Here is a 26,808-nt window from a genome sequence, read left to right on the forward strand (position 1 = left end):
GAGTGATTCTGTAGCCAAGTTTGTGACCACCCAGTGAACTATATAGCTGCTGTATGTCCTGCAGAGTTCATCCAGAATAGAATGTTCTTGATCAAAATGAGAGTGCTAGAAAGCTCATGAGGCTACAAAGAAAAGTATATTCCGATTTGGGATGTTATGAAGATAATTAGGCAGCCCACTCTACTCCTAAGAGAAGAATGACCAACTTAATCTGTTGTCACCAGGGGGTTTACAGCTTAAGGCCTTTTCTGTAAAAATTAAAATGCACTCATAAAAGAATAAACAGTAAGGTCAAATCAAGGTTTTATCTAGTGTTAGGAACATTTAGATTACTGTGTGTGTGTGTATATATATATATACTTTTATTTTTACATTGTAGAGATAGCATGTAAATGAACATAGGTATTAAGCCACAGAGAAGAATTACTATGCACCTGATGAAAAGAATCAGGATTTGTGTAACACAGTAAACACATTCTTGTGGACCAGATGGCAATTACGTATACATACAAGGCAAGTACTGAGAGGTACCAAAAACATCTTTGATGCCGTCGCTTTTGTTTTTTTTTTTTTTTTTTTTTTTAAAAAAGTGTCATCTATCATCTGGATACTAAATCAAAGCTAAGGCCAGGCACAGTGGCTCACCCCTGTAATCTCAGTACTTTGGGAGTTCAAAACCAGCTTGGATGACATGGCAAAACCCTATCTCTACAAAAAAAAATACAAAAACTAGGCAGGCATGGAGGCACACGCATGTGGTCCCACCTACTCTGGAGGCTGAAGTGGGAGGCTCACCTGAGCTTGGGAGGTCAAGGTTGCAGTGAGCCATGATCGTGCCACTGCACTCCAGCCTGGGCGACAGAATGAGACCCTCCCCAAAAAAAAAAAAAAAAAAGAGCTGGAAGGCTACACTAAATAGCTCACTCTTTCCTCTATTTTTCCAACTTTTAGAAATTCAAATTTATTCAAAAGTTTGACATATACAATTCCATAACTACTATTTCATCTTCAATCTACAGAATGGTAGCTTTAAGCAACTTTAAAGCTTGAGCTCCTTCTGAATTTCCCAAAGTGTTTCTGCACTCTTTTGCAAGCAGGCCTCCTCTTCAAAAGTCAGTTTTACTTTTATGAGGTCTGTGATACCATTCTCTCCCAGGATACATGGGACACTAAGGAATATTTCTTCATTTATTCCATAGAGGCCCTGAAAGTAAAGACTTAAAAATTATTCCCTTTTTAACTTTTAACAGAGTTCTGCAATATGAGAAACAACAGTTGTGAGGTGAATGAATAACAGATTGGTAGTACAAACTATGGCAGAGTACCAAGACAGAGAACTTTTTTTTTTTTTTTTTGAGATGGACTGTTGCTCTGTCGCCCAGGCTGGAGTGCAGTGGTGCGATCTCGGCTCACTGCAAGCTCCGCCTCCCGGGTTCACGCCATTCTCCCATCTCAGCCTCCCGAGTAGCTGGGACTACAGGCACCCACCACCACGCCCGGCTTTTTGTATTTTTTTTTAGTAGAGACGAAGTTTCACCGTGTTAGCCAGGATGGTCTTGATCTCCTGACCTCGTGATCCACCACCCTCGGCCTCCCAAAGTGCTGGGATTACAGGCGTGAGCCACCGCGCCTGGCCGACAGAAAACAATTTAAAACATGATTAGACATATTTATTGTACAGTTTCAACCCACCATCTCTCCACATAGGCCCCAGCCTCCTGCCATGTTTGCTGGGGCCCACCCTTCTTTCCTCATCTCCTTACTCCATACCACTTCCTATCAGGAGACCACTTCAAAATTCCTATGACTTTGTTTACAATGATTTAGATCTGTCTTATTTTATAACCTCTCCCATTTAGACTAGCAGAGGGATCTCACCCATGCCCCAACTCCCCTTTCCCCAGGAGACTAACTGCTAATTCTTTTGTGTCTAGTGCTTCTTTCCTAGATCTTGTCATTGGACATAATCGAAACTGTAAGAGAACAACTCCAAAGGTACCAAGGTCTGCCCATAGTGGTTCCCAATGTTTCTGGATACTGGTAGAGTCAGTTCACTTAGTTAAATAATAAAGATGCCAAAACACTTACTTTTATCTAATAAAAAGAAACGTCATGCTAGACCAGGACAAAGGTCTACAAAGATAGGCTCTTTCCCCAATCTCCTCGCTCTTCAGCAGCAAAGAACAGACTTCAGGAAGAGAGCTGCTTCCCACAAGATCAAACCCAAAACCAGAGTGCCTCAAAAATGTTATTTACCCCTATTTTATGTTGACGTTAATGATTTTTCAAACATGAATGTCCTACCTTACTTAGGGTAGAAACTGGATGCACTCTCCTAAGATTCTTCAAAATACTTTCTGTTAAATCAGCTACAGATAGGCTAATGCCCCAAGAAGTGTAACCTTTCATTTTGACCATCTCATAGCCACTGTAGATAGAAGAAACCATAAACATAAGTTAGTTGAGAAGATGCACTTGTCATTGAACTTCCACTTTGTAGCAACGTGTCTAACAATGCCACAAAACTGCAATGACTCCATCAACAACTTCCAGAAATTACTTGTAGTATGTATGCGTTTTTTTCTTTTTTTCTTTTTTTTTTTTTTAAGTCCTGCTCTGTCGCCCAGGCTGGAGGGCAGTGGTGTGATCTTGGCTCACTACAACCTCCACCTCCCGGGTTTAAGCAATCTTCCCTCCTCAGCCTCCTGAGTAGCTGGGATTACAAGCATGCGCCACCATGCGTGGCTAATTTTTGTATTTTTAGTAGAGACGGGTTTTCACGACGTTGGCCAGGCTGGTCTCATACTCCTGATCTCAAGTGATCCGCCTACCCTGGTCTCCCAAAGTGCTGGGATTAGAGGCATGAGGCATGAGCCACCACACCTGACCATATGTATGCATTTTTGAGGGAGGGTCTCAGCTGGAGTGCATTGGCATCATCAGAGCTCACCTCAACCTCCTGGGCTCAAGCAAGCCACCATACGCTCAGCTAATTTTTTATTTTTTGTAGAGATAGGGTCTCCCTATGTTGCCCAGGCTGGTCTCATACTCCTGGGCTCAAGTGATCCTCCCACACCTCAGCAGAGATGGGGTCTCCCTATGTTGCCCAGGCTGGTCTCATACTCCTGGGCTCAAGTGATCCTCCCACACCTCAGCAGAGATGGGGTCTCCCTATGTTGCCCAGGCTGGTCTCATACTCCTGGGCTCAAGTGATCCTCCCACACCTCAGCAGAGATGGGGTCTCCCTATGTTGCCCAGGCTGGTCTCATACTCCTGGGCTCAAGTGATCCTCCCACACCTCAGCAGAGATGGGGTCTCCCTATGTTGCCCAGGCTGGTCTCATACTCCTGGGCTCAAGTGATCCTCCCACACCTCAGCAGAGATGGGGTCTCCCTATGTTGCCCAGGCTGGTCTCATACTCCTGGGCTCAAGTGATCCTCCCACACCTCAGCAGAGATGGGGTCTCCCTATGTTGCCCAGGCTGGTCTCATACTCCTGGGCTCAAGTGATCCTCCCACCTCAGCTTCCCAAAGTGCTGGGATTATAGGCATGAGCCACCATGCCCTGCCACAGTGGTTAAACATTAGAGTTACAAGCACAGAGATGCAGAAATTAATATGGAATCAATTCCACCACTACAATAAACACTATATAGCAAGTGTTTGAAAAAATACATTGTCAGTCAACAGGTGAGCCCCTACCATGTGCTCAATACTGAGTTAGGCTCAGGAATAAGCAACACAGAATCAGTTCCTGACTGTTGAAGAATGTATAATCTGGTGAATATGATCACACAAAAAAGCAGAAGTGCAAATAAAAATATGGGAAATACAACAACATATATTTAAGGGACTAATCTCAACCTTCTAACAGAGTTCAGGCTCACAACTTCTAAGGTACTGAAAATGTGAAACTAGCATATTACCTGGAAATCACTTTTTTGTGGACATTTTCCCACTGCTCAGGATCTTTATCAGTTCCTATATCTGGGTTCAGATCCTTCAGAGGGACACCAGCAATGTTCACACCACTCCACACAGGCACTAAGAAAGAGATACCCAAAATCCCACTTCTTACATGGTATTAGCAGGGTTTTGGTTTTTGACCTCAGCAAAACTGTTATAATTGCCCTGAGTGATTTCCAACTAGGAATGTTCCAATATCTGAGCCCCACTCCAGATATTCTAAATCTAGATCTCCACAGATGGGGATCCACAATTCTATTATCTTGGCAAAGATTCTCCAAATAAGAAAATTGCAGTTTTAAACTTTCCACTAGGAAGTTTTAGTTTTTCTCCCTTTAAGTCTTTTTCCATAGCCAAGGTTTACATTAAATAGATTTCGAAGGTTTTTAGCCAGAAGACACTAAGGGGGGAGAAAAAGACTGCTATTACCACCACAGCACTCCTTCTCTTCCTTCTTATATTCTTCAGTTATACCCATCCCTTAATCTGAAGAATGCCTGCTACATGAAGGACACTGCTGACCTTTCTGAACTACAGTGTCTCAAATTAAATACAAACTATATCATGTTACTTAGTTCTCTATTTAAGAAAAGCATTATAATCCTAGCCATCCATATGTAGGATTATAGTATCAATCTCACGTTTTTCAAATCTGTATTTTTTGTTGGTTATTTTAAAAATAAGTGTGGTAAAAATTAAACACTACTAAAAGGGCCTAAAGTAGAATAAAGTCTTTTCTCCCCTCCCAGGAGCTGCTTTACTTTAAATGTCTGTATGATTGATAGGAAATAGATATTTCAGAGGCTCAATCGTGCTTCAGGCTTACCACTTGAGTCGCCATGCTCTCCAAGGATCAGCCCATGACAGCTTTCAGAGTGGATGCCAAGCCTTTGCCCAATAAAGTAACGAAAACGAGCAGAGTCCAGATTACAACCACTTCCAATAACACGGTTTTTGGGAAATGCACTCAACTTCCAGGCTACATAAGTTAAGATATCCACTAAGAAGAAAAAGTTCATATCAAGAAATGTCCTCATCTACAAGGATACGTTTTTTAGATTTACCTCACTTAAAACTAGTAAATCTGATGTTTTGTGGAGGGGGCAAAAAACGTGGTTCTCTATCCAACCCCAGCTATACGCCAACTCTAAGAATATCTACCAAATAGAAGTAATGAAAAACCTTTTTGTTGATACTTTGCATAGCTTGGTATGCAGAAACACAGAATGTTCACTCCACAGAAAATTCTGAGAAATATGAATAAACAAATGCTCTCTTATCAAGTCTTTCAAATAATTTTGCTTAGAGAATAACCCATTTTCAACAAAAAGCATAGTTAAGAGGGGAACAGAGGGATGGGCGTGGTGGCTCACACCTGTAATCTTTAGTAGAGGTGTGGTTTCACTATGTTGGCCAGGCTGGTCTCAAACTCCTGACCTCAGGTGATCCACCTACCTTGGCCTCCCAAAGTGTTGGGACTACAGGCGTGAGCCACTGCGCCCGGCCTAGTTTATATTCTTTAATGCATTTTTAAAACAAAGATTTTTAAAAAATCAATGACAAGCATTATTTTAACAGTAAAATAAAAGGAAGCAAAGAGCATCGAATAGTAGGAAAAAATTATTTTTTTAATAGAGACAGGGTCTTGCTATGCTGCCCAGGCTGATCTAACTCCTGGCCTCAAGCAATCCTCCTGCCCCAGCCTCTCAAAGTGCTGGGATTACAGATGAGTGACCATGCCCAGCCTAAAAAATATATTTTTTTAAAACCGCATCAGAGGCCAGGTGCGGTGACTCACGCCTGTAATCCCATTACTTTGGGAGGCCGAAGCCGGTGGATTGTCTGAGATCAAGAGATTGAGACCATCCTGGCCAACATGCTGAAACCCCATCTCTATTAAAAATACAAAAATTAGCCGGGCATGGTGGTGTGCGCCTGTAGTCCCAGCTATTTGGGAGACTGAGGCAGGAGAATTGCTTGAACCCGGGAGGTGGAGGTTGCAGTGAGCTGAGATCACGCCACTGCACTCCAGCCTGGCAACAGCAAGACTCCGTCTCAAAAAAAGAAAAGAAAAGAAACATACGTCATCACCGGGCGTGGTGGCTCACGCCTGTAATCCCAGCACTTTGGGAGGCCGAAGCAGGTAGATCACAAGGTCAGGAATTTAAGACCAGCCTGGCCAACATGGTGAAACCCCATCTCTACTAAAAATACAAAAATTAGCCAGGCGTGGTGGTGGACACCTGTAATCCCAGCTACTTGGGAGGCTGAGGCAGAAAATTGCTTGAACCCGTGAGGCGAAGGTTGCAGTGAGCCGAGATCGCACCATTGCGCTCCAGCCTGGGCGACAGAGCAAGACTCCGTCTCAAAAAAAAAAAAAAAAAAAGAAAATGAAAATGAAAAAGAAAAATACTTTAAGAAGCAGCTTCACCCCAGAAATGCAAAGGTGGTTCAATATCAAAAAATCTGTCAACATATTACACCAGATGAGATTTAAAGAAAAAGATATCATTTTAACTGTAGGAAAACTCATTCAGGGATTAAAAAAATAAAACTATGTCTAGGAACAGAAGGAAACTGCTTTTTATCTCAAAAAGGTGTCTATCAAAATCCAAAGCAAACATACATTATGAAGAAAACTTAGAAGCCTTTTCATTAAAGTCAGAAACAAGACAAGGATACCCACTATCACTGTTTCTATTTAACATACTGGAGAGTCTTCTAGGTTATGCAATAGGACAAGGGAGAAAAAAACTAAGAATAAACCAAGGCCAGACACAGTGGCTCACACCTGTAATCCCAATTCTTACAGGGAGGCTGAGGTGGGAGGATCACTTGAGACTTGGAGTTTGAGACCAGTCTGGGCAACATAACAAGACCTCATCTCTACAAAAAATGTAAAAAGTAGTCAAGTGTGGTGGCATGCACCTTTAGTCCCAGATACTTGGGAGGCTGAGACAGGATCACTTGAGCCCAGGGCTTCAAGGTTACAATGAGCTATGGTTGGCCACTGCACTTCAGCATAGGTAACAAAGCAAAAGCCTTTGTCTGTCTGTCTGTCTGTCTACCTACCTACCTTCCTTTCATCTATCAATTAGTTTTTATAAACAGACCAAAGTCCTTATTTGGAGATGGTAGAATTATCTAATAGAAAACTTCTGCTAATGCCTACTTGCCTGGGACTTTGAGGAACTACTATAGGAGCAATTATTTTGTTTACTAAAACGGAATACCTTGCTATCTCTTTGATACATGTTTACAAAGCCTGGGTAAAAATGGTATAAATTACTTTTGAACCACCTCTACATTCTGAGGGCTTCAGCAGGGCAATGAAGAGGTGTTCTATGTATAGAATTTGCAATATCAAAAATAAGAAAATACTCATTAAGTGAGGAAATGTGTTGTTGTTTTTTTTTTAAGTGTAGTAGGACAATATTTCACAAATCATTCTACAAAGTGATTGTCCTGCTATTTCTGCAGTTTCAAAATAGGTGTTTTTTAGAGCCATTCACAAAAATTTCCATTAAGTCAAAATTATTTGGGGAAAAACAGGTAAGGTAAGGTAGAGAGTTCACTTTCATATTATTTGAATTAAACCTCTTTTATTTTCTTACAGGCTCAGTCTTTAAGTAATAAAGTAGCAGCTTTCAAGTAAATGAAGTGTCAAATAAATATTGATTCAACTCTTATTTGAAAAATCTATTTGTTCTTGTTTTAGATGATTAGAATAGTATTTTAGGCATTTGTTGGTACCTTTTCCATTTGGTTGAACTTTTAACTTAGCTTTATGTAATAACTCATACTTTAAAAATAATAAATGCATCAAATTCTATCCTAAACATATGAAGACAATTTAAGATTCAGAATCCTGTAGTGGATCTCTGTGAAGGACATAATTTCTAATTTGTCTTTTTTGTAAATCCATATTTTTTATGGCAGATTTAAGTACTCACTTAAATAGTAGAAATTCGACACTTTAAAAAGATATGAAGATGACGTCTTTTGTCCTCTGAAACAGTGTTTTCTAAACATGTAGTATTTCCATTAATGTAAAAGTTAGAGCTTCTGTTCCCTGTTTAATACACACTGATGGTAAAAAGTGATACTGAAACAGTCTGATCATACCACTATTTTAAATGGTAAGCATTAATTCTAATACCTGAGATGGAGAGAAGTATGTGTAGAAATGTCTTTAAGTTTCCTCATACATAAAGCTATCAAGTGAAGAACCTCAGTTAGTCATGCTGGGCCTTAAGAGGTTCGTCAACTGCCACTGAAATGCAAGGGGATTGGGGGACCTCTGCCAGGCCCTGGGTCTGGAACAGAGAATGTGACCTGTTTTAATTGGTAAACTGAAAACAGAGCAAGTAACTCAGCTGTGTCCCAGGGTACCCAACCACATTTTCTAGGTAAATGACTATAGATGTGAAGAAAAGGTTAAACTTTTCCTAAATCTTTGACCTTCAATTGTTTAGTTCTCTTCCTGTATTATTTTACATCCCCTCCCTTACCATACTGCCCTCTAAATTTTCCATTTTCCACTTCTATTTGGTCATTTAGTTCATGTAAATAGTTACTGGAACTTTCTAATTTATAAAAAAAAAAAAATCCTAAATAACAAACCTTCATAAGCCATTCTGGGTAGATTTTTGTTCTTTTTGAAAAACAATGTTTTTTTTTTATATAGAGACAGGGTTTCACCATTTTGCCCAGGCTGGTCTTGAACTCCTGGGCTCAAGCAATCTTCCCGCCTCAGCCTCCCAAAGTCCTGGGATAATAGGTGTGAACCACCATGCCCAGCCTCATTCTGAACAGTTTTGAAATTAATACCTAGTATTTGTCATGTCTTGTGCTCCACATTTCCACAGTAATAAACTAAAATGCTATTTTAAAATAATGTCAACAGTGTGTTTTTATAACTGAAATAAGATCTGTATGCAGGCGTGGTGGTTCACGTCTGTAATCCCAGCACTTCAGGCGGTCAAGGTGGGTAGATCACTTGAGGCCAGGAGTTCAAGACCAGCCTGGGCAACATGGCGAAACTCCGGCTCTACTGAAAATACAAGAATTAGCTGGGCATGATGGTGCGCACCTGCAATCCCAGCTACTTGGGAAGCTGAGGCACAAGAATCACTTGAACCCAGGAGGCGGAGGTTGCAGTGAGCCAAGTTTGCACCACTGCACTCCAGCCTGAGCGACAGAGCAAAACCCTCTCTCAAAAAAAAAAAAAAACAAACTTCTAAAATTTACAGTTTTACATTTCTACCACTACATGGACAAAATTATCATGCACTTAGGTAAGATAAATTAATATTTAACATAAATACGAAACCCTTGCTAATTGCTTGTTTTAATTTTTTAAATTTCACATTCATATCAGCATAATAAAATATCATATAAACTAAAAGTCTGAAAATAGACTGCAGTAGGTCAGTTACTGAAAATAAAACACTTGAAATGTGGCCAGGCGCTGTGGCTCACGCCTGTAATCCCAGCACTTTGGGAGGCTGAGGCGAGCGGATCTCTTGGGGTTTTAGGAGTTTGAGACCAGACTGGCCATCATGGTGAAACCCCGTCTCTACTAAAAATACAAAAATTAGCCGGGCGTGGTAGTGCACGCCTGTAATTCCAGCTACTTGGGAGGCTGAGGCAGGAGAATTGCTTGAACCTGGGAGGTGGAGGTGGCAGTGAGCCGAGATCATGCCACTGTACTCCAGCCTGGGCAACAGACCAAGACTCCATCTCAAAAAAAAAAAAAAAGTGTGCTAGGTAAATAGGTAAATGTGAGTATTGCTATAAAGTTAGTAATGTTTAAAAAATAGCACCACAATCATCATAACTATTAATACATTTAGTTTTTATCCATGATTTGCCAAAATAAAAATTGGCACATCCTTGAAAGGGAGATTTCTAAAGGAACTTAAGAACTTCTAAAAGTGTCTCTGGTGATTCATTTAAATGATACTTACTTTTCCTGACCTTAAAACTCTGATTTGAACTTGCACTCCATTTTGTAGTGATGCTACCTATACATATTACACATGTGTGAAGCCTTTCCTCTACTACAGAACCACTAAAACCAGGCCTTGAGGACTGTGGAGACACGGGAGCTGCATCTGAAGGCAGTCCTGCATGGAAATTAGTACCTACACCTGAGAAACCCCTCTCTATCCAGATTGCTCTCAGAATTGCCTTTTCTTTCACTAAAATTTTAGCTAAATATTATCATTCGGTGCCACACGCTGGCTCACGCCTGTAATCCCAGCACTTTGGGAGGCCAAGGCAGGCGGATCACTTGATGCCAAGGAGTTCAAGACCAGCCTAACATGGTAAAACCCCATCTGTACTAAAAATACAAAAATTAGCTGGGCATGGTGGCATGTGCCTGTAATCCCAGCTACTTGGGAAGCTGAGGCATGAGAATTGCTTGAACCTGGGAGGCGGAGATTGCAGTGAGCCAAGATTGCACCACTGCACTCCAGCCTGGGTAACAGAGAGAGACTCTGTCTCAAAAAAAAAATAAATATTATCATTCAGGGGGGAAAAAAATCTTTCCTCAGTGGTATCAATTTTTGGTAGCTTAATACTAATTTAAAATTGTCAGGTTTTTTTTTTTTTTGTATAAGAGTAATGAAGTTAATTGTTTCTCTTAACTTTTGAAGCACCTGAGATTTTGAAAATGGTTCTTAGTGAACCATTTTAACAGAGTCACTAAAATAATGGAGAAGACTTTCTTCACATGGTTCTAATATCAGAATAAGTTTTCTAAATAGATATGGAAGATATATTTGATAGTGTGTACTATAACTGCATACACTGTCAAGCAAATACAGAACTAAGCTGTTAAATCATTTGAGATTGAGAATTTTTATGGTTATTTTTCCTTATTTTTACTGCTGTTAATGGCAGACAGCCAGTATATAAAATGTAGAAAAAGTATGCTCTGAATGTGCATATTAGAAATATTAGTCAACAAATTAAATATTCTTTAATAGACTTCTGCCATAATGCATAGAGAAGCATCTTTTGCTAATGTACACTTCTAAAATCTGCGGTGGGAGTGTGGTGGGCCAGTTAATGTTGCCAAGCAAGCGATGCTTAATTTGTGTTTCCTAATTTGTTATCATATAACCTTAATGATGCGGTACTTTGAGGGTGGAGGCATTTTAGTGCAAATTAAAACAAAGTAGTTTGGGGATTCATTTAACACAAACAGTAAATGTGAACTTACTGTCCCCACAGACTTCAGTGCCCTGAATGGTTAGAGAAATTAATGAAGGAGCTCCACCAGGTGCCTTCACAACTCTGAGTCATATCAGAATCTCTCCACAGCTCTCCTTTCAAAAATGACACCGTGAGATTTCAGGATGTGAAAAAACTTACTGGAAAGTGTGTAAGAAAATATAAAATACTATTATACAATGTGATAATGTATCATCAGCTTGTTATTTTCAGTGTGCTTCCTTGTAGCGCCAGACTACCATTTCTGAATTTTGGATTTGGTATTTTTTTAAAGAATCAAACTCTTGAAAAGAGGAAATGCTTATACCAGTAGCCTGTATGAAGCAAAATTTATGTGAAAGCTAAAGATATGCATGCAGTTAAATATATAAATAAATCTCAATGCCATACATAAAGAACTTTTGATAATCTATGAACTATTTTAAAGAAGAAAAAACAGAGCCTCAAACTTGTGGGACACCATTAAACACACCAACATATATATGCATGTATGGTAGGACCAGAAGGAGGGGAGAGGAGCAGAAAATTATTCAAAGAAGTAACAGCTGAAACTTCCCAAATAGAAAAACATTATACATCCAAGCCGGGTGCAGTGGCTCATGCCTGTAATCCCAGCACTTTGGGAGGCTGAGGCGGGCAGATCAGTTCGGGTCAGGAGTTTGAGACCAGCCTGGCCAACATGGAGAAACCCCGTCTCTACTAAAAATACAAAAAGTTAGCCAGGAGTGGTGGTGGGTGCCCATAATCCCAGCTACTCAGGAGGCTGAGGCACGAGAATCACTTGAACCCAGGAAGCGGAGGTTGCAGTGAGCCGAGATCATGCCACTGCACTCTAGTCTGGGCCACAGAGCAAGACTCCATCTCAAAAGAAGAAAAAAAAAAAAAACCTATACATCCAAGCTGCTCAATGAATTCCAAGTGGTATAAACTGAAAGACATTCACACTTCGACACATCATAGTCAAACTGTTAAAAGCCAAAGAGAAAATATTGGAAACAGCAAGAGAAAAACAACTTATTAAGTACAAAAGAACCAAAATGAATCAGCAGTAATCCCTATCAAAATCCTTGCTGGTTTTACTTCAGAAATTGACAAGCTGATTCATAAATTCATATAGAAACGCTAAGGATCCAGACAAGCAATATATATATATATATATATATATTTTTTTTTTTTTTTTTTTTTTTTTTGAGACAGTCTTGCCTTGTTGCCCAGGCTGGAGTGCAGTGGCACTCCATCTGTACTCAGCTCACTGCAGCCTCTGCCTCCTGAGTTCAAGCGATTCTCTTGCCTCAGCCTCCCAAGTAGCTAGGATTACAGGTGTGCACCACCAAGCCCAGCTAATTTTTGTATTTTTAGTAAAGATGGGATTTCACCATGTTGGCCAGGCTGGTCTTGAACTCCTGACCTCAGGTGATCCACGTGGCTCAGCTCCCAAAGTGCTGGGATTACAGATGTAAGCCACCACGCCTGGCCCAAAATAATCTTAAAGAATAGTCAGAAGACTTAACACGTCCTGATTTCAAAACTTACCACAAAGCTACAGTAATCAACATATTTATAAATACTACTATGGAGTGAGCTTCATAATATATTAAGTTAAAAATGAAAGAAGATGGAGAAAAACGTATGTAGTAACAAAAAGCTGTAAACCATAAAAAATGTAAATGGTTACCTATAAAGGGATGGAGGCTATAGGGGAAAGGGCACAGGGACAGAAGCTGGACCACTTTGAATAATTCCTGTTCTCTAGAATTGATCTTGGAGCCATGTGACTATTTTATAAAACTGTGAAACAAAAGTTAAATAGTTCTTCAGCATCGAAATTAAAATGAATAAACTTAATCATGCACTCACTCAGTGTTGGTCTGCACAGAGAAAAACTACTCCAAATAATTTTAGAATACAGTAATTTGAATATTCCTAAACTACTAAGCTCCAGACTCATAATCTGTAGCTGTTTGACATTTCCTCTTGAGTATCATTTCAGGTATCTTGATTTTTCTCCTCTGTATGTAACATCCCTGCCTCCTTCCCTCACTGACTCCCACCCGATGGGTAAATTTACCAACCCAGTTAAATGGAACTACCATCCCTTCAGTTACTCAAAGGAAAAAATCTCGAAGTTATTTTTTATTCCTCCCTTTCTCTCACTACACATAATTTATCAGCAGTCCTGCACATTTTATCTCCGAAGTCTATTTTCAGTCTGTCCACCTTGTAAATGCACCAGTGAGGAGTCTAGTACAATTTTGGGGAGTCAGGCAGTAAACTATAGCCCTACTTTCACTTCTCAAACAGTAATTTGGAAAACAAACCTCAGCCTTTAGAATATAAACCTTGAACTCATATGATTAAGCATATTATCTTCCTATACACACTACTTTTTTTTTTTTTTTTTTTTGAGACAGGGTCTCACTGTCACCGAGGCTGGAGTGCAGTGGCGCAATCATGGCTCACTGCAGCCTTGATCTCCCTGGCTGAAGCAATCCTCCCACCTCAGCCTCCCGAGTAGCTGGGACTACAGGCGTGCTCCACCATGCCCTGAAATTTTTGTATTTTTTTGTAGAGATGGAGTTCTGTCATGTTGCCCAGGCTGTTCTCAAACTCCTGGATTCAAGCACTTCACCCACCTTGGGCTCCCGAAGTGCTGGGATTACAGGCGCGAGCCACTGCATCTGGCCTCACACTAGTATTTTTTAAAGTCATTATAGTATATACACTGATTACAACTGTGCAAAGTACATATTACACTAACAAAACAGAATGAGATTCTGGAATTATATTGGTGGTTTACGATTTAATACTCATTAAATTCTTTTTCTCCTCAAAGTTACTAAACACACCACCAAAAACTCCTTCACTGAACAGTGAAAATAAAGCTGACCTATGCAGCCATAAAAAAACAAAATCATGTCCTTTGCAGCAACATGGATGCAGCTGGAGGCCATTATTCTAAGCTAATTAATGCAGGAACAGAAAACCAAGTACTACATGTTCTCACTATAAGTGGGAGCTAAATATGTGGGTGCACATGGACATAAAGATAGGAACTAATGACACTGGAGACTACTAGAGAGGGAGGGAGTGAGAGCAGCAAGGGCTGAAAAACTATTAGGTACTTCGCTCACTACCTGGGTGGCAGGATCAATCCTACCCCAAACCTCAGCATCACACAGTATACCCATGTAATGAACGTACACAGTGTACCCCCGAATCTAAAAGTTGAAAATTTAAAACAACAAAGCTGACCTGGATTAGTAACAATAAGCAGTTTGCAGTGAGGACTGTACTGGGTAATATTGGGAATCATTAATTTAAAGATGGACACATTTCGCTGGACTAAATCAAGGCGTGTTTCTCCTTTTTTCTGGCGTGCACCTGCCGTGATAATCACTAGATTGGAGTTTGCAGTGACCAGGTAATCTGAGGAAAGATTAGAATAAACAATCGATTATGAAAGAAAACATCTGGCATTTAAGTATACTTCCTGTTCACTTCAATCACCACACTATGTTTACCAAAGAGTGCGTTCCCTTAAATCTTCTAGTATGCCCAGACTACTTTTTAATTTCAGGAAATTAGCACTAAGTTTCCCTTGTACATTTTTTTAAATAATAATAATAATAAAAATGTAAGTCATGTGCAGTGGCTCACCCCTATAATCCCAGCACTTTGGGAGGTCGAGGTGGGTCAATCACTTGAGGTTAGGAGTTCAAGACCAAACTGGCCAACATGGCAAAACCCCATCTCTACTAAAAATACAAAAATTAGCCAGGCGCAGTGGCGGGTGCCTGTAGTCCCAGCTACAAGGGAGACTGAGGCAGGAGAATCACTTGAGCGTGGAGGCAGAGAATCACTTGAACATGGAGGCAGTGAGCCAAGATCACACCACGACACTCCAACCTGGGTGACAGAGCAAGACTCCGTTTCCAAAAACAAAAACCTCCTAAGTTGGGTACAGTAGTGCACTCCTGTAGTCCCAGTTACTTGGAGGCTGAGACCAAGAGGATTACTTGAGCCCAGAAGTCCAAGTCCAGCCTGCGCCAACATAGCAAGACACTGTCTCAAAAAAAAAAAAAAAAAAAAAAAACAACTCACCTCCTAAAATACCTTTTGTATTATTTAGATGAAGAGGTCAAAATATGGATTACTCTGGCAAGAATATTTAGAGATAGATATGGTGTGAACAGACCTTTGAATAGGGAATTGTTGGTTCATTCGTTTGTTCAAATAATTATCTCCCAGGTGCCAAGTGAATAAAGTACAGTAGCGAAGAGCTTAGCCTTTGGAATCAAACAGAACTGAGTTCAAATCCCTACTCCATCACTTTTTTTGTTTTTGAGACAGAGTTTCACTCTTGTTGCCCAGGCTGGAGTGCAATGGCGCAATCTTGGCTCACCACAACCTCTGCCTCCCAGGTTCAAGCGATTCTCCTGCCTCAGCCTCCCGAGTAGCTGGGGTTACAGGCATGCACCACCACGCCCGGCTAATTTTTATATTTTTAATAGAGATGGGGTTTTTCTATGTTAGTCAGGCTGGTCTCGAACTCCCAACCTCAGGTGATCTGCCTGCCTTGGACTCCCAAAGTTCTGGGATTACAGGCGTGAGCCACCGTGCCTGGTCCTATCACTTTTAATTAACCTTAGTTCAGAGGTACATCATCTCTAAAATAGAGTTGTGCTCAGAATTAAATTATATAAAGTGCTTGGGTCAATGTCTCACACACAATAGGCAGTCAGTTCATTGCAGCTGTCATGATAACTGCTGTTACTGCTGCTCACAAGGAACTCAGTCTGGTGCTGTGAGAAACCTTGCAAAGTACAACCTAAGGAATCTGAACACGTTATGAGAGTACAGAGTAGGGAGCAACCAGCCTTATCTATAAAAACTGGGGAGGTCAAAAGAAATAAAGATGATTTTCTTAGATATTTGTTCATGTATATTAGAATATTTATAGTATTTAACTATGACATTAACCTTTGCTGGAGACAATATTTGGCATTTTCATAAAAGGGCTGCCATGTTGAAGATCCATTGTCTCGCCCTTCAGTTTGCCTTCATCAACATCCACAAGGACAAGTTCATCACTCAAACCCTAAAAAACATTATTAGTCAAATGGATGTGAGGGTATCTCTTGATTAACTGGAGAATGAAAGAAAATTCTTATATTGGTGATCTATGTCTAGCTTGTGAATTATCAAAATCAAAGGAAACATAATAAATGATCTCATCATTTCATCATGATATAAAAGTCTAAACCAGAAAAAATACAAGTTACAAAGTGGAGCATTTCAGCTCATCATAAGGAAAACGAAAACAGAAACTGTTACAATCTCTGAAAGTAGTGAACACCCCCATTTTCACTTTCAGCTGAGGCTGCACAGTGATAAAGTAGTGCTTCTGCTGAAGGAATTTCTCACCAGACCATGAGCTTCTTGAGACTAGGAAGTCATTCATCCTCAGCCATCTGGTGCTTACTTATCATCCACCTGGCACAGAGGAGCTCAATAAGTTTTTTGAATTAATGGTATCTTAGTCCATTTTCTGTTCCTTATAACAGAATACATGAAACTGAGTACTTTATAAAGAAAGGGAATTTATTTCTTACAGTTATGGAGGCTGAGAAGTCCAAGGCCAAGGGGCCGCCATATGGTGAGGGCTTTCTTGCTGGAGGAGACTCTGCAGAGTCCCAAGGCAGCACAGGGCATCACATGGCAAGGAGGCTGCGATTGCTAAATTCAGGTCTCTCTTCCTCTTCTTATAAAGCTACCATTCCCACTTCCCTGATAACCCATTCATCCATAGATTAATCCATGGCAGAGCCCTCATGAACCAGTCAACTCTTAAAGGCCCCACCTCTCAATACTGCCACATTGAGGATTAAATTTAAACGAGTTCCAGAGGGGACAAACATACAAACCACAGCAAATGGATTAAAATATAAGGCTCCTTCCAACTCAAAAATATTTTAGTTCTATAATCAGACAGTTATTACCTACAGAAACCAATTCATACTATAATTTCGATGATGCTACTTTATATGTAAGAAAGGAGAGAAAATATAGTTCTAGTTGAAAAAAAAAAAACCACTAGAAATACAAGAAACTGATTCAAACAGTTGCCTAAAGTGGATGCTAAGGAAAGGTTGGATAGAAACCAGTATGACTTCTCCATGTATGTTTTTTTGTTTTATTTTTTTGAGATGGAGTCTCTTGCTCTGTTACCCAGGCTGGAGTGCAGTGGTGCAATCTCGGCTCACTGCCACCTCTGCCTCCTGGGTTCTAGTGATTCTCCTGCCTCAGCCTCCTGAGTAGCTGGGATTACAGGCATGCACCACCATGCCCAGCTAATTTTTGGGGGGATTTTTTGTTCGTTTGTTTTTGAGACAGAGTCTCGCTCTGTTGCCCAGGCTGGAGTGCAGTGGCGTGATCTCGGCTCACTGCAAGCTCCGCCTCCCGGGTTCACGCCATTCTCCTGCCTCAGCCTCCCGAGTAGCTGGGACTACAGGCGCCTGCCATCACAACCGGCTAATTTTTTGTATTTTTAGTAGAGACAGGGTTTCACCGTGTTATCCAGGATGGTCTTGATCTCCTGACCTAGTGATCCACCCACCTCTGCCTCCCAAAGTGCTGGGATTACAGGCGTGAGACACCGCACCCGGCCAATTTTTTTGTGTTTTTAGGAGAGACAGGGTTTCACCATGTTGGCCAGGCTGGTCTCAAACTCCTGACTTCAAGTGATCCACTCACCCTGGTCTCTCAAAGTGCTGGGATTACAGGCATGAGCCTTAATCCGTGCCCGGCCTTGTATGTATCTTTCTGAATTTTACTTTTACTTTTTGTTTCTGAGACAGGTGCTTGCTCTGTCCCCCAGGCAGGAGTACAGTAGCATGATCATGACTCATTGCAGCCTCAACTTTCTCAGGCTTAGATGATCCTCCCACCTCAGCCTTCTGGGTAGCTGGGACAACAGGCACCTGCCACCACATCACAGGCGGCTGCCACCACATCTGGCTAATTTTCATATTTTTTGTAAAGATGAGGTTTCACCATGTTGCCTGGGCTGGTCTCAAAGTCCAGGACTCAAGTGATCCGCCTGCCTCAGCCTACCAAAGTTACAAGCGTGAGCCCATGCCCAGCCTAGTTTTTTTTGGTTTTTTTTTGAGACGGAGTCTCACTCATTGCCCAGGCTGGACTGCAGTGGCACTATCTCGGCTCATTGCAACCTCCACCTTCCCGGGTTCAAGCGATTCTCCTGCCTCAGCTTCCCGAGTAGCTGGGATTACAGGCGCCTGCCACCATGCCCGGCTAATTTTTTGTGTGTTTTTAGTAGAGACGGGGTTTCACCATGTTGGCCAGGCTGGTCTCAAACTCCTAACCTCATGATTTGCCTGCCACGGCCTCCCAAAGTGCTGGGATTACAGGCTTGAGCCACCCCACCTGGCCTTACTTTCAAACCTTGTTAAATGTATTACCTTTTAACTACATATTATTTTTATCTTTATTACATAATAAATTTTTCCTTGGAGGAAAAATAACGCCTTTGTGTTAGTGCTTAGAAGTAAATGATCAAGGCGGGACATGGTGGTTCATGCCTATAATCCCAGCACTTTGGGAGGCCAAGATGGGCAGATCACGAGCTCAGGAGTTGGAGACCAACCTGGCCAATATGGTGAAACCCTGTCTCTACTAAAAATACAAAAATTAACCGGGCATGGTGGCATGTGCCTGTAGTCCCAGCTACTTGGGAAGCTGAGGCAGAAGAATTGCTTGAACCCAGGAGGCAGAGGTTGAAGTGAGCCATGATCGCGCCACTGCACTCCAGCCTGGGCAACAGAGCGAGATTCCGTCTCAAAAAAAAAGAAGTAAATGACCAAGGCCAGGCGCGGTGGCTCACGCATGTAATCCCAGCACTTTGGGAGGCCAAGGCGGGCAGATCACCTGCGGTCAAGAGTTCCAGACCAGCCTGGCCAACATCATGAAATCCTGTCTCTACTAAAAATACAAAAATTACCTGGGCATGGGGCACATGCCTGTAATCCCAGCTACTTGGGAGGCTGAGGCAGGAGAATCACTTGAACTCGGGAGGCGGAGGTTGCCGTGAGCCGAGATCAGATTGGCCATTGCAGTCCAGCCTCTGCAACAGAGTGAGACTCCCTCTCAGAAAAAAAAAAAGAAATAACCAAACATCCATAATTTAAGCACGTATCCAATTCACATTGTTAGAGCTTTTTATCTTTTTTCCTTTTTGAGACAGGGTCTCACTTTGTCACCCAAGCTGGAGTACAGTGGCACATTCATGGCTCACTGCAGCATTAATCTCTTGGTCTCAAGCAAGCTTCCTGCCTCAGCCTCCCAAGTAGCTAGTACTACTAGCATGTACCACCGCACCTGGCTTTTTTTTTTTTTTTTTTTTTTGAGACAGAGTTTCTGCTCTTGTTGCCCAGGGTGGAGTGCAATGGCGCGATCTTGGCTGACTGCAACCTCTGCCTCCCGGGTTCAAGCGATTCTCTTGCCTTAGCCTCCCAAGTAGCTGGGATTACAGATGCATGCCACCGTGCCCGGCTAATTTTTAATATTTTTAGCAGAGATGGGGTTTCACCATGTTAGCCGGGCTGGTCTCAAACTCCTGACCTCAGGTGATCCACCCACCTTGGCCTCCCAAAGTGCTGGGATTACAGGCGTGAGCCACTGTGCCCGGCCACCTAGCTGATTTTTAATTTTTATTCATTTATTTATATTTGAGAGACAGGGTCTTGCTTTGTTGCCTAGGCTGGTCTCAAACGCCTAGGCTCAAGTGATACTCCTGCCTTGGCCTCCCAAAGTGCAGGATTACAGGCATGAGCCACTGCCTGGATCCAGCCTGGATCTTTTTACTCTATTTGAATTACTGGAAATTCAAAGCCAAGCACTTTACATTTTAAACTAGAGTGTACAACTGATCAACCTAGAAGTCTAAGCTGCATTACAAAGAACAGGTTGTTGCTTAATGAAATGCCAAAGCTTTTTGGACACCCAATTATTTAGAGATTGGAGTCATATGGAGCAGTATTACACAGTATTGATAAAGTTATCTTTGAAAGGCAGTTTTGAAAATGTATCGTAACCCCAGGAGCAAGGAACATAAATAGCCTCAGATCTCGGTTTCTAATACCATTATCCAATAAAAGGAACCAACGTTCCTTGGAGAAAAAAGGCTGATTCTAGGAGTGCTGCAGAAAATATACAAGATGAAGAACCTGAAACATCTTACAATGACAAAGAATAAGGAAGCGTTCAAAACCTAACAAAACCCTATATTGATGTACTATGTCAAAGGGACACAGCAGGCAACTTAAAGAATGACCAATGGCCCCAGCTGGAACAAATTCATAAGGAAGTATTAGATTATAACCCAAAGTATAAAATAAGATCCATGAGTGCATACTGATATTACCAAATGATTTAATTAATAAATAGGGGAGGAAGGATAAATCTCCCACACAGAAGAATTAAAATAAGTCTCCATCCCATAAGTGTGGGCTGCATATAGGGACTTTCTTCCAAAGAGACCAGTATGGAAAGGGGGAAAATAGTAACTTTACAGTAGAGAAACCTGATAAACACAGTCTCAGCCAGGTAACTGAGGTCAACATCAACACTGATAAATCATGACAGTATGTAGCCTGGATATGATGTGATGAAAAATGGCACTTTATTCCTATGTCTTCCTCCCCAAAACCCAAAACCTCGGTCTCTCCATTAAAAAAAAACCCACCAAATTCCAACAGAAAGGTGTTCTACAAAATACCTGACTAGTACTCCTCGAAATGCTCAGTCATCAAAAAAAAAGAAAAATCTAAAGAAACTAACATAGCCTAGAGGAGCCCAAGGAGATACAGTGACTAAATGTCATGTGGTATCATCCTGGATGGGATCATGGAACAGAAAAAGGACATAGGTAAAAACTAAAGAAATCTGAGTAAAGTGTGGATTTTAGTTAAAGGTGATATGTCAATATCCATTCTTTCATCGTGACAAATGTACCACACTAAGGTATACAATATGTATTAGAGTTCTGTAGAGGGACAGGACTAATAGGACAGATGTCGATATGAAAGGTAGTTTACTAAGGAGTATTGACCCACATGATAACAATGTGAAGTCCCACAACAGGCCATTTGCAAGCCAAGGAGCAAGGAAGCCAGTCCAAGTCCCAAAACCTCAAAAGTAGGGAAGCCAACAGTGCAGTCTTCAGTCTGTAGCCAAAGGCCCGAGAGCCCCTGGCAAACCACTGGTGTAGGTCTCAGAGTTCAAAAGCTGAAGAACTTGGAGTCTGATGTTTGAGGGCAGGAAGCATCCAGCACGAAAGAAAGATGAAGGCTGGAAGACTTAGCCAGTCTAGTCCTTCCACATTCCTCTGCCTGCTTTTATCCTAGACGTGCTGGCAGCTGATTAGATGGTGCTCACCCAGATTAAGGGTGGGTTTGCCTCTCTCAGTCCTCAGACTCAAATGTTAATCTCCTTTGGCAACACCCTCACAGACACACCCAGGAACAATACCCTGCATCCTTCAATCCAATCAAGTTGACACTCAATATTAACCACCACACCATACTAAGGTATAATGTGGGGTATAAACTGTTATCCTTTCAATTTTTCTGTAAATCTAAAACTATTCTAAAAAATAAAGTCTATAAAAATATATCCTGACAATCTCTCTGGACTCTCTTTCCTTATTTATAAAAATGAAAGTAAACAGAATATCCCATCTTTATATTCACAATCCAGTGCATTTTCCATTTTAATGGGCATCTTTGAGCAATTCTTTCATCCAACTACTAAATATCAATTACAGGAGGCACTGTTCTAGATTCCAGATACAACACTAAAAGAAACAAAGTGGATCTCGCATTACACTAATTAAAGTTTATGTATTATGGTAAAACTCAGTAATTTTTAAAGACATTACTGTTTCTCTACAAGGTTCATACCATAAATTCCTGACAATAAATTCCTGAACAATTCATATTGAGAATTCCTTATCAGCAAGGAGCTTTTAGGCTATCACCACCTCCTTGAATGACAGAAGTTGCAGTGTCTAGGGCCAGGACAGGGAAAGATTAAAGTGAGCCTTAACCTGAGGCTTTATAGGGGGATTGTGTACCCTATTTCCTAAGATATACAAATGCCATAGTTAGCAACATACTAGAATTCAAGTTCTAGAAGCAGGAGGTGACTGGGAAGGCTCTGCTTCATACCTTTACAGCAGGGAGCATCACTGAGTTTGGACAATGGGTGCTATGGGTGGCATTTTAAGCCTCCAGAGATAAGCCCCCAGTGGAGCCTATAGATGCTCTTACATGCCCGGTGGGGCCTGTGCCTCCCATCACCAGTTGCAATGGAGTGCACTCCTGCCCTTCTGTACTCCTATCCACCACCTCCACCTGAGTTCTATCTGGGACCTCCCATCATGGATAGGGCCATGAAACAGGTGCAGCCCCATGGCACTGCCCTATCCTGGGCCCCTGGAACCTCCCATCAGAAGCCCCAAAATTCCCTCCACTCCTGCAACCAAAGCCAAGCAGCAGCTGGCAGAGGTAGGAGTTCCAGGGAAATGGCTCAGTCCCTCCCCGAATGGCCCTTCAAAGCAAAGGTGATAAATAAATCTTTTATTTCAAGCTTTTCTATATATATTACCTGTATACTTATCTATTCATGCAATTAGAGATAGTCTATTCCTTTTTTCTCCTCTAAAAAGTAGGTCTAATATTTACTTTTCAGGGTTGTAATATTGGATAATGCATATAAACATATTGTTATCATTATTACTGATGTTAAAAAAAAAATGTGTTGGGCAAAGGAAGGTGACTCACGTCTGTTATCTCAGCACTTTAGGAAGCCGAGACCTCCTGCTTGAGGCCAAGAGTTTGAGAGCAGCCTGGGCAATACGTGGAGGCCCCATCAAACAATCAATGAGTCACAGATGTGTTGGTTTTCACGTGTGTGTATTCTTCATTAGCAATGAGGACACTGCTGATAAAGGCACTACAATAGGTAGGACAAAATGAATCATGGGGAATTTGTATGGCTGGCAGGAGCAGCAGTTGGCTGCGGCTGCTATCCTTAGTGCCATAAGGGCACTATGTCATCTAGATATGAAACCCAGAGGCAATCCTTTAAATCCAATGAATCATGCCAGGATTAAAGGTTATATAAAAGATGGCTTAAAACATTTTACAGATATTTCATTAATAAAAGTATAGCTCAAAGTGTCTTATGATTTATTAAAACTTTATGGTAATAAAGTTCATATCAGGGTAATATTCTTAGAAAGGGGTCAGAATCTTTTTTGGCTTCTGTCTATAGCCATAAAACTTTATCAGCTGTATCAATACTAAGAACAGCTAAACACTAAAACTAACCTAACATGAATAAGGAACGAAGAGAAATAAAGATATAGAGACGAGGAAATGGGAGAAAGATATTTAAATGAAAAAAGATTATTGTATTTGGTACTCGTAGGCTGCCTACCATCACTGACATGCTTGTATACTCTTTTCTGCCACCTATTTCTCCAGTTTGTTTTGTGAGCTGAGTTTCCAAATCAAGCAAAGGGGTACCTCATATTGTCATTATGTGAAAGTGAAATGTCAACATACTTTCACAGAGCTGCTTCTAACCCACGTGATATCATCACACAATTTTTAAAAAGGAGCGCCCTCTGGGAGGAACAACTAAAAAAAGGGCACCTTTTCCTCTGATGCCCCTCATACTGGATCCCCACTCACCACCTTGAACTGGACACAACCTGCACAACCATACGCTGTGGCCTCACTTCCAACCGAGGTGAACCCTGTGGTGCAGAGCACACAACTTACTTTTAATAAGATGCTGATAGCACAAGCCACACCAACCGATCCAGTTCCTACAATGGAGATCTTATTGTGATGAATGGCCTCCTCTTCCGCGAAATTCTTAATAAGTTCACTCTTGACAGTTGCCATCTTGGAAACCTAACAGTGAAGACAAATTGCACAGCCATTTCCAAGACCTGGAATTGGAAATGGCTTGGAATTCCAAGACCTGTGGTGAGAGCGGGTATAGAGAACTCCTGGGCCCCTGTGTGGAAGGAGGTGCTGCAGACACACAAAAGACCTACAAATCTGACCAGCAAAGAAGCTGGGTAGGTTCTGGCCAGGCAGCTCAGCATCCATGAAGCGGACCAGGGGAAGGAGAAGGAAGCGTGAGTACAGTTAAGAGGAATTAAGAGAGAGACAGAGGAAAGGAACAGGGGTTGCTCCACCAAACATGAAACTACAGCTGGGACGGCACTCCGTCCCGCAGCTGACCCCTTTTTCTCTCCCCTTTTTTACCCTACTTTCCCCCCAACCTCCAGTTCTCAGCTCCAGGACTGCGCCCGGGGTCCGCAGGTCCAGGTGAGAGGTACTTCTGGCCACACTCACAGGGGTGAAGGGCCACCCGCGCCCGAGCAGGTCACATGCCGCCTGGCGGAGACACAGAACCATCCTAGGGCAAAAACAATTCGCTCCCGCGGCGCCCACTCTCTGGCTGCTCCCCAGGACTCTTGCAGCCCAGCTCATGGCCACTCACTCAAGAGGTGAAGAAAGAGAATGGAGGAAAGTGGCGTTAAAGCTCGTCCAGGCACGAAGGAGCTCAACCGCCGACTAAGACGCCGTGTCACCCCCTTACTGCAGCTGCGCAGACCGCACCCAGCTCGTGCAGGCATCGCAGGTGTGATGCTTGGCAGGTGTGATGCTTGGCAGGTGTGAGGCCGCAAGGAGGCTGTGAGGCACCGCGCCTGCGCCTCTGCCTGCCCGCCCCGCCCCCGCGTGCGGGTGGGCGCGCTGCGGTGTCGGTGGTTGGCCGGCTGCAGAAGGCGCACAAGGTGCAGCAGGTACAACGCAGTCCAGGGCCTCTGCTGGTCGGGCGGAGTTGTTTGCCTAGAACCCATCCACCAGAGAGCCCAAGTAATTTTATTTCTAACCAAACCTTGTCTGGATGTATCTGAAAAGGACTTTTTGACTCTCACTTGGAAATTTTTCCCCAGCCCTGTAGGAGAAAGGGACCTCAAGATTAACATTTACCACCTCAAATGTGAGCTAAAGTAGAAAAAGTAAAATTTTAAAACTCTGGGCCGAGCGTGGTGGCTCACGCCTGTAATCCCAGCACTCTGGAGGCCAAGGCGGGCGGATCACCTGAGGTCAGGGGTTCGAAATCAGCCTGGCCAACATAGTGAAACCACGTTTCTACTAAAAATACAAAAATTAGCTGGATGTGGTGGTACACCCCTGTAATCCCAGCTACTTGGGAGGCTGAAGCACACGAATTGTTTGTGAACCTGGGAGGCGGAGGTTGCAGTAAGCCGAGATTGTGCCACTGCACTCCAGCCTGGGTGACGGAGTGAGACCCTGTCTCAAAACAACAACAACAAAACTCTGTATGCAAAAGGAATTTTGAAATAAGATATGAAACCTGAAGAATTTGATGAGTGCAGTGCCAATTGATAACCATGTTTACAAGATGAAGGGAAAGCTCAATTCATTATTAAGTGGTTAAATGTAGAATCCACACTTTGGGAGGCCGAAGGCGGGTGGATTACCTGAGGTCAGGAGTTCGAGACTAGCCTGGCCAACATGGCGAAACCCCGTCTCTACTAAAAATACAAAAATTAGCCGGGTGTGGTGGCACGCACCTGTAATCCCAGCTACTCAGGAGGCTGGGGCAGGAGAATCGTTTGAACCCGGGAGGCAGAGGTTTTGGTAAGCCGAGATCATGCCACTGCCCTCCAGCCTGGGTGACAGAGTGAGACTCCATCTCAAAAATAAAAAATAAAAATGTAGAATTGGAAATCAGTCTGGAATAAACCAAGGTTTCTACTTCTCTCACCACATTTTACCTAATTGTTTTCTCACTTGTGAATCATAATACGTAATTTTGATGGTTAATATTGAGTGTCAACTTGATTGGATTGAAGGATGCAAAGTGTTGAACCTGGGTGTGTCTGTGAGGATGTTGCCACAGGAAATTCACATTTGAATCAGTGGGCTGGAAGAGGCAAACCCACCCTCTATCCGGGTGAGCACTATCTAGTCAGCTGCCAGTCTAGGATAAAAGCAGGCAGAGGAACGTGAAGGGACTAGACTGGCTAAGTCTTCCAGCCTTCATCTTTCTCCTGTGCTGGATGCTTCCTGCCCTCAAACATTGGACTCCTAGTTCTTCAGCTTTGGAACTCCGACTGGCTTCCTTGCTTCTCAGCTTGCAGACAGCCTATTGTGGGACCTCACCTTGTGATAGTGTGAGTCAATACTCCTCAATAAACTCCCCTTTATATATATAGCTATCCTATTAGTTCTGTCCCTCTAGAGAACCCTAATACAGTAATACATATTGACAAATTTTTATAAAATGTAGAGCAGTGTTTCTCAATCTTTTTTCATTATCACTCCCTCAAGAGTCTTTGTAGATATGTTCCCCCTAATTGTTTTGCACCCTCCATCATGAAATTAAATATTAAGGAGTCGGCTGGGCGTGGTGGCTCAAGGTTGTAACCCTAGCACTTTGGGAGGCCGAGGCGGGCGGATTGCCTGATCTTAGG

The 26,808-nt window shown here is 42.2% G+C and overlaps 1 protein-coding gene and 1 long non-coding RNA gene across 2 annotated transcripts; one reads left to right on the top strand and one right to left on the bottom strand.

The window, feature by feature from the left end:
• Positions 1 to 940: 940 nt before the first annotated feature.
• On the bottom strand, positions 941 to 24,196 carry LDHAL6A (lactate dehydrogenase A like 6A). The gene is made up of 7 exons (XM_054438810.2): positions 24,071 to 24,196; positions 16,188 to 16,305; positions 14,460 to 14,633; positions 4,792 to 4,965; positions 3,926 to 4,043; positions 2,305 to 2,428; positions 941 to 1,204 (listed from the first exon to the last, which is right to left on the bottom strand). Exons 1-7 carry the CDS (start codon positions 24,194 to 24,196, stop codon positions 1,040 to 1,042), a joined length of 999 nt encoding a protein of 332 aa, XP_054294785.1. The 3' UTR covers positions 941 to 1,039.
• Positions 22,997 to 26,048, top strand: LOC134740254 (uncharacterized). Its single transcript, XR_010127575.1, has 2 exons — positions 22,997 to 23,246; positions 23,771 to 26,048. It is a non-coding gene; the product is annotated as an uncharacterized LOC134740254 (long non-coding RNA).
• The last annotated feature ends 760 nt before the right edge of the window (positions 26,049 to 26,808 follow it).

This window comes from Pongo pygmaeus, chromosome 9 (assembly GCF_028885625.2).
Source record: "Pongo pygmaeus isolate AG05252 chromosome 9, NHGRI_mPonPyg2-v2.0_pri, whole genome shotgun sequence".
In the NCBI taxonomy this organism is placed as follows: domain Eukaryota; kingdom Metazoa; phylum Chordata; class Mammalia; order Primates; family Hominidae; genus Pongo; species Pongo pygmaeus.